Source organism: Barbus barbus (assembly GCF_936440315.1).
Source record: "Barbus barbus genome assembly, chromosome: 27".
In the NCBI taxonomy this organism is placed as follows: Eukaryota; Metazoa; Chordata; class Actinopteri; order Cypriniformes; family Cyprinidae; genus Barbus; species Barbus barbus.
In genome coordinates this window covers 16,161,369-16,170,651 of record NC_136755.1, presented here as the reverse complement: position 1 = coordinate 16,170,651, position 9,283 = coordinate 16,161,369, and the positions used below count along the sequence as shown (strand labels likewise).

The following is a 9,283-nucleotide window of genomic DNA, read 5'->3' as shown; positions in this document are numbered from 1 at the left end:
AATTTATTCCTGTGATGGCAAAGCTGAATTTTCAGCAGCCATTACTCCAGTCTTCAGTCACATGATTAGCAATGTTGAAAACAGTTGTGCTGCTTATATAAATTTAAAAATATATATTTTGTTTATATAAAAAAAATTACTGACCCCAAACTTTTGAATGGGAACTATTATTATTCAGACACCAGATATAATTTGATATTTTTATTTTTACTAGTGGGTGCAGGACACTATAGTTCATTTATGTAAATGAGAATATCAAAATAAAGTAAACTGTGACATATTAGACTAAAATTCTTCATACAGTGAACTACCAGTAAAATTTGGGACCAAAAATTATTCAGACACTTTGATCTGACCATGTTTTGTCTTTAATTGCTAATGCGACCTTTCTACACCACAGACTGAACAAAATAAAGCATTGCTTGGTAATTGGTTGACCTAAATTGGTATTATCTAATTGTGTACTTAAATTTACCATTACATAATCCATTACATACCTTTCTATCAAAGTTATCTGACATTATCAAGATGAATTTGTTCTGACACAGTCTAACTCTGAGTTCTTGTCGTATTTTATTACCATAAATTATGATAATGTGAGAAAAGTTGGCGTCTGAATAAATTTTGCTTTGACTGTTACACATATACATTCCCAAGCTTATGAATGGTAAACCATTTCGAAAGCGGTTAAATGGGTGTCACAATCCAATCGGTTGTATTATTTTGACTTGGTGTTTTACAGTATACAGTAGTTTGTTGTAGCCTGGGGTATTTAGCAGGGGAGCTACACTCTTACTTAAAGACAGGATCTTGGCACAGTTCCTGTTTATTTCTAGCCTGTAGCCATAAGCACAGAACAAAATGATCTGTCTTTTCTTCTGCACGTCTGTCCTAACAGCACTTGATCTGGTAGCTGTGACTGGTAGCCCTGCCCCCCTTGGAAAATAGTGCTATTTTAAGAAACATAACCACACCGCCTGACCTGTCAGTCATTCACACATTGTACCGTTTTTAAAACCACACAACTGCTGCTAGTCCCTAATTTCAAATAAGAACTAACACACACAGTGATTTTCTTCTACATTGAGGACTTAATTATTAGATGATCACTTTAATGTGCTTAAAATATAAAATATAATTTAATCTCATATAACGTAAAATAAAAGTTGGTGTGTAGTTTTACAGGGTCAGAGGTTGATTTGTTGGTGGCTGTTTCTCTGTTGTATCTCTTCTGTGGAGAATAAGTGGAAACAGGCTGTCTTCTGGGAGGAAGAATTATTGCTTCCAGGTGATATTGTGTGGGGTACAGAGAGAGATAGGAAGAACAGATATCCTAAACTCACACTCCGTATGACTCCGTAATCACAGAACTCATCATTAAAGGAGATGGCAACCTTAAATTAAAGCCGACTAGAATGAAAAGAGCACCTCCACTCTTCAAAAATAGATTACCAAGTGCTGAGGCCAATGATTTTCAAACAGTGATACTGTATGTCATAGTTTAAAAGGACAAACATAAATTTAGTCACAGAACCTCTAAAATCACTGAAAAAAAGCCTGTACTGAATTTGTATAAGCAGATTTTTATTGTACATATCCCTGTCTCCCGTGTGCTTGTTTATTAAATATTATAGCTAACAAGTAGCTACCTAAAAACATGGCTGGTGTCTGAAACACTTGCACTGTATCGTGGGAAATTAGGTTCATTTTAGTGACTCGATTCTGTTGAATTTGTTCAGAAAAAAAAATTGTTCTGATGAAAAATTTGACTCGTTCACCTAAAACTGATTATTTTGTTTTGATTTGATTTGCTCATAACGAGACAAACGAGAATGTGTACTTATTGGGGTTAAGTATAATAATCACTATTAGATCTTGAACGTAAAACTGTAGTCCACAGAATTACAAACGTTCATAAAGATCATTCATATTACCTTTATTCCAAATCTTGCATCCTAAAATTCCTCAAAGTGAAACTGGTCAAAAATTACCTTAAAAACCTCCTTTATTGCTTAAACTAGGCCCATCTAAAGAGGATCCATGACTATTGTGTCTGCTCTCATTATTCAGGGTTAACCCCTGATAAGCACTTCAGTTTTTCATCTGATAAAAGGACTAATGGCTTAGACATCTCATCCTATTCAGCTGTTATCTGTAATGTGCTGTTGGCGTACTCCCTTATATTATCCTCTTACGCTAAATGTGGCTTTCCGTTGTTCATTTCCCCCTCAAAAAAAATGATCTACAGTCTTAGCCGACAAGCTTAAGACCTGAGTTTGATTATGTAGAGCAGATCTTGATAGTCTTTAATTAAAACATAAGGCTTTTTATATGCATGGAGTGGAAAGACCAATAACTTTTGAATGTATAATATTTAGAAGCACTATTTGAAATGTATTAAATATTATTAGCATTAAAATCAAATTATTCATTATTTATATATTAAATATTTGTTTTTAACAATACATATTAATATTATAATAATATTATCAGCATTATAATTGTCCCTGGTAAAGGATCAAATAAAGAAAACATATTCTGAAAACAAAAAGTATGCAAGCTTTGGAGCATTGTTTACATTGTAACAAAACTTGAATTTGAAGAAATAGTCATGCAGAAACAATGTCAGTATATGATTCCTACAGGCTCCAGAAGTAAGCATTTCTTCACTGATGAAGGAAGAAGGAGTTGCTGGACACCCAGTTCACAGCGATTCGACATTGCAGCTCGTATTGCACATCTGGCCAGATGCTGTAGAGTGCGTGGATTGTTGGTACAGACGGCAAACAAATAATCATAGAAATTCCTGTACCTTTAAATGAAGAAAAATAAACAAAGTTGAAAAAGCAACACTTCATAAATGGACTTAATGAATATATAGCTTACCCATTCACTAAAACATCACTGTGTCCTACATTCAAGGCTTGCAGGGCAACAGAATATAAAAGAGAAATTATTCTTTGCTGTTTTGTATTGTGTCAAGTCAGAATGTTTTGTTAAAACTTCAAGATACACTGCAATCATATTTTCAATCAGTATCTGTCCTGTTTTTAAGTAAAAAAAAAAAAACATTTGTGTCATTTTGAAACAAGAAACTGTTTAAAACGGTTTTATTTATTTAATAACATTAAATAAAATATAATTTTTATTCATTTATTTACTTCCTTAATTTGCATTTTGCAAATGCATTACCATTCAAAAGTTTTGGAGCTGGTATATATGTATATCTTTTTATGTTTTCTTATGCTCACTAAAGGTGCATTTCTTTTACCAGAAATACCAGGTTTTGTATTTTGTTTTAAAATGTAAAGTATTCTTGTGATGACAAATCAATATTACAGTATTCAATGTCATATGATCCTTCAGAAATCATTCTAATATGCTGATTTGGTGCTCAAGAAACATTTCCAAACATTTTTAAAGCATGTTAAACTTGAATGCAATGAAATGAATGCAATGTTTTTCCTTATTTTTGCACTTATTTTAAGCATAGACCCTACTATATTTTAAAGTATTTTAAAAAACAACAACTGTATGTTTTTAATGTGTTTTATATTTGTTTTGTGTTATTGCATTATATTTTCTCATTTTGTTTATTATTTGCATTGCATAAAAAAGTTTTGTTTCTGACCTCATATACAGCTTCAGGAATAGCAGCCCTCCATTTTTTAGTGTACTTGATATGTTCATAAGAATTGACCATAACCTCCACTGCCCTGGGGTATTCATGACACACCTGCAAACCCTGCTTAATAGAAAGACAACCAAAAAGAACAACATGAATATTTGAAGATTAATGTAAAGTGCAAACACCATCTAGTTGACCATAAAATTTCCACTGACAGCTTCACTCTTCATATATATAGAATAATAAAGCAGTTTGGGTGGGTGGGTGAGTGGTACCTTGTGAAACTGTGGTGGATAGACTCGTGCTGCTCCGTAGTTCAGAAGCAGCTGATAGCAGCGTTCAGGAATGGCCCATGCTGTCGCTGGAATGGTATCGCTGCGCATGAATACTGATTTTTGACTTTCATTAGCTGTAAGCTCTAATCATCAAAATTAAAACAAAAAACTTTTGAAGTTTTTTACTTTACATGTAATGAATCTAAAATATATGAAAGTTTCACTTTTTGAAATAAGTTAGAAGAAAAAATTTACTTTTTCACCATATTCTAATTTACTGAGATGCACCTGTAAGTTGAAGTACTACAATTACTAAAAGTAAAACTGAAATAAAATTAAAAAGTTACACAGAAATATTTTTTAAAAAACTAATAAAAATGACAAAATCACATAAAATTACTAAAACCTCAACTAAAATTATAATGAAGAGTGAAAATATTTTATATATATATACACGCTAACTGACAGTGTTAATACACTGTAAATATACAGAACTGTACATAATACTACAAGTAGCCTATATAACTAACAATAAAATTACATGACTGCTACCCATGGATTTTACAATTTTAAAATTTTTAGGAGCTGTCCTGCAGAGTTTAGCTCCAACCCTAATCAAACACACCTGAAGAAGCTAATCAATGTCTTCAAGATCACTAGAAAGTTACAGGCAGTTGTGTTTGATTTGGGTTGGAGCTAAACTCTGCAGGACACCGGCCCTCCAGGACCAAAGTTGCCCATCCCTGGCCTACAGGTTGAGTCATACATGGCCTAAAAGCCACAAAACTCCTGAATTTTTATTTCAGAGGTCGAGTGACAAATTAATTCACAGCACGAACAGTCTCATTTGAGGTCATAAAAATCTATTTTATAGATATGCAACTGAACAAATAGTTTAATCGGAAATTATAGTGTAAATTGTAGTGATAGCACGTACCCTTACTGCGCGGTCTTCAGTGAAAGTGATTCATAGACGTTTAATCTCCGTTATTGGCAGTCTAGCTCCACTCTGTGGCTGGATTACTAACTGCAGTCATACAGCACCATGATTTCTCTGGTAAAAGAGCGACTGTTGTGTAGTCAACATGAATTACCTTGCTTATACGAGGCAAGGATCATATCGCAGTCAGTGTCTATGTCAATGCTAGTGGTGCGAAGTATTTTTGCAACCTCAGCTGCATCGTTACGCGTGAGCGCTTCTAGAAAGCGTGCCTTTAGAAGGTTATCAGATGCGTCCCGCCGCGACAAAGTCCAGTTATCTTCCTCCGCTAAACCTACGAGGCCTACTCATATCGCACACATACACCGATTAATCCGAAGAAACACTCTTTCAGTATGTTTAAGTTACGTAATTCCAGAAAGCTTTATGAATTCCAGTGGCCTGGAGCGTGTGTGAAACACAATCAGTGTAGTCAGTCACATCAGTCTGACTAATAGACTGTGAGGGGAAGAGGTCAAAGCATAGCCTACTCTGGACCAATAATGTTAGAATATCCGCCAAAATAACCTACTATTGTTACTACAGTAAAAGATCTACTGCATTTAAGAAATATTATGAAGATTTAGTCTAAAGAGGCCATATTAATGTATTATCTAGTATTTTGGGCGAATTCATTACCAATGGCAAACAGTTTCACATTGGTATTGGTCTTACCTGCCTTTTTGGAGACATTCTTCTAAAAGAATGTGACAGATGACATTGCATTACAAACAGGTGAAATAAAGCCATAGAGTTGCATTTTTCAAAATGAACATGCCAATAAAGCTGAAATAAAACATTCAGTATTGTTTCCACAGGCCATTAAGGAGGAGCACAACCAATGTCAGATGATATGTTTCTCAAGTATCCTAATAAAGGATTTCTTAAGGATTGTGCAATAAGAATACTTGCAAACTGGAAGAATATGGACTGGAGATAATGGTGCATCACAAGTAAAATTTGAACTTAGAAATAGCCATTTCAAACAATAATATGCCTAATTTGCAATATTTTTGACTAATTAAACGTATTACACAATGTTCAACACACTTCACGGCAATTAAATTTGAGTACTGAGGGTTAGGTTTAGGGGTGTTTAGTCTTTTTTACTTTTCCACAACAAATGATAAAATGTAAAAAGTCTGAAATGTTCAAAACATCCACATTTGAATTCACAAACTGCTTGCACACGAGACAGGTTTGGAATGATCTTTCATTGTATTTCTCTGACCAAATATGTCATTTGAAGTGTATTTACAGTCCAACATGACAAACTTTCACAAGGCTTTTAATTTTTCATGAACAAAAATAAAGGACAGAATTGAATAGTTTTGGAAAGAATGGGTATGGCACATTAAGGTCCCTCATGCGTGTATAACAAACAAAAATACACAGGTTAATGCTCTTTTCTCAGGCGTTGCGTGCAGTTCCTCTATATACCCTGACTGACTCTTGCCATACAGTGAAAACAACAAATAACCCATGAAAGAGAAGCACATTTCTGTCCTCAGATCCGTACGTGATTATCCCTGCACGCAGACACATTCAAACTGACAGACCCGGTATTCGGTCTCCTCATGAAATCGATAAAAAAACACGGATTAAAAGCTATTGCTTAACTTTCACATACAAAAGTCAGTATATCATAAATGAGTAGGCAGGTTAGATTTGGATCTACAGCAGGATATTTTTTCAGGTGATTCATTGCAGAGGGCTAGAAAGGTTATTATAATGTTAAGACAAGCGTCTTTTTGCAATTACAATAATAAAGATAAGTTCACAAGAGCATGTGAGTTCATGAACAAACAATCACCTAATTCTCCACTTTTTGATTACAATTATGTTTTTTGGTAGTATTTTTTTTTTTGCTTCGTAAATAAATAATGTGAACTGATTTACAAACATATCTTTGATTGGGAAAACAATAAATAGACTATGACAGGCTTAAAATGATTAGAGATAAATAATTCAGTAATTAACAATAATATAATCTTAAATGGAGTCACATTTGAGTGCTTGTAATAAATCCACAGGGTCATGAAGCACTGCCTAATGTCCTCTGTACAGTGCCCAAGTACCTCTGAAGCTGCCTTTGTGTTGCTATGGAAATAATCAGTAATTCAAATGTAAACATGAACGATATGTATCATCATGTATGACAAAACAGCATGTTTGCAAGAATGCAGAATTGAGAAAAATATGATACGGATTGATAAAATTGGGAAGTGAGTAGAATGTGGGTTAAACAGAGTTAATATGACTCTGAGTGGATTCTAAAATGCAAAACGTCAGTAGGCTACTGTGTTTTGAAGACTTACAATTGATATATATATGGGAAATGTGTTGCATAAATTTAAAAATACAAACCAGGATAAATTAATAGAGGCGATACTGATTACTCTATGCAGTAAATAACATTATAAAAGACTACGTTATGGTGCTCTCTTTGTGAATCTGACAAATAACTGAAGAAAGAAAAAAAAAACACTGGGATCAAACTGAATAAAATCTAGCCTGATAAAATTACTTACACTACTGTTTAAAAGTTTGGGGTCAGTAAGACTTTTTAATTTTTTTTGAAAGAAGTCTCTTATGCTCACCAAGGCTGCATTTATTTGACTAAAAACAGTAAAAACAATCCTTGTGTGAAATATTATTTAACACAATACAATAATGTTAAATACAATTTCACACAAAAAAACTTTTTCTATTTTAATATATTCTAAAATTTAATTAATTTATGTGACGGCAAAGCTGAATTTTCAGCTTTGTCTTAAGTGTCATTTTTCATCTGCTCTACAACATTTGGATGCCGGTAAAACAGAGGTGCATTCACTCAATCGGTGTGATCCAGACTGTAACCTCAAGCCGTAAAAATAAAATAAAAATCTAAACAGCACTTCAAAAGGCAGCATTTGGGTCTAACTGAGAATCTAGGGGGATGGAGAGGGCTAGAAGCAGGTAGCTGTGAAATAGAAGCAGCAGTGGGTCTTTTTTTCTTGCTTTTGTTCTTTTAGAGTACAAGTCTTGCATCTTTGGAGAAGAGTTTAAAATTGCAGACTCCTGAAATCGTTTAGTATCCCATTGCTACCATTTTTCTTCCAAAGATCATTAGGAGGATTCAAGCTCGGAGAAGAACATACACATCAGATGTATTCATCTTGAATACTGGCAGGTCGATGAAGGAGATCCAAACAGGAGGTTCAAAGTTTACAGTGAAATATCCACAATGAGGGTCCGTGATATCTCATCACCCGGAATGGCTTTCTTCTCACAGTAAGGTTTGTGTTTGCCAGTGAATCAGACTGTAGTGGTTCTTGTGAGCAGGACTCAAACTCTTTGAGGTGAAGAGATACTCGACTGCAACACTGTTCATCTCTCTGACCTGTGCTTTGTCAAAGCCTTCGTATTAAAATCTCTCCGAGTTCCTTGAACAAACTATTCTGCTTTCGATAGAAAAATGGCACGTTAGACATATTCATATATATGCTCTCTGCATATGTACAATGTCTCAATGTCTAAAGGTGCTTGTAATGAAGCATTTTTAACTGTCATGGATGAGTAATGAGCTGATATGCTCTGGTTCAATATATACATATTCTACATATGCAAATAAATAGATATTAATCCGACATAAAACACAGGAAATAAAAAAAGCAGTGATCATTCTGCTAAAACGAGCAAAAAAACCTGAATATTGTTTGGTTTCAATTCATCCAATGGCAGCTCAATAGCAATAAGCCCCTTTTGCAATGAACTTTCAGTCCAGTGAAATGTTGAACTCATTTGTACTTATAATGGTGAGATAGTAGTGAGGTGAGTAGTGTCATTCAGTAGCGCCCTCTCCTGGTCCGGAGGAGTTGCTATTTTTCCGGACCTGTTTCTGAACATGCTCCAGTTCTTTCTTGCGCTGTTTCTCCATTTTCTCTCTGTTTCTTCTAGCTTTTTCCATCAACACCTTCAGATCCTTCAGCTTTTTCTTAATCAGAGCCCGATCCTGAGAGGACTCAACACCCAGAGCCTGCCAAAAACACACACGGACAGGCTTACAGGATGTTCAGATGGGTCCCAAGAAACTATGCTAAACTCTAAAGACAACTTTCTCATTGCAGGGAAAGCAGATGGGACATGAATTATTCTATCAATTTCAGCATATGGCAGGGGAAGCCGTCATTTTGATGGATAAAACAACACCTAACCATCTATTACACAAATTTAATGTTTAAAAAATTTTGATTTAATTTTCTTGTATAAAATGGACTTCACTATTGAAAAAAAAAAATTGAACAAAAAAATGTAAAAGTAAATGTATTACAGTTAATCAAAACGTTTGTTGTTGTAAATGTAATGTATGGTTGTGTGTGTAAATGTATGGTTTTCACCATACACAACAGAAAGAAT

General features: G+C 34.3%; 1 protein-coding gene across 2 annotated transcripts in view; it reads right to left on the bottom strand.

Moving 5' to 3' along the window:
* Window positions 1-6,090: 6,090 nt before the first annotated feature.
* Window positions 6,091-9,283, bottom strand: part of ppp1r9a (protein phosphatase 1, regulatory subunit 9A) — a 63,431-nt gene continuing 60,238 nt past the window's right edge. For both annotated transcript variants that reach the window (XM_079380805.1, XM_079380806.1), the window contains one exon: window positions 6,091-8,903. In XM_079380805.1, coding sequence (XP_079236931.1) covers window positions 8,709-8,903 — 195 coding nt within the window. In that variant the 3' untranslated portion in view covers window positions 6,091-8,708. The remainder of the gene's footprint in view (window positions 8,904-9,283) is intronic.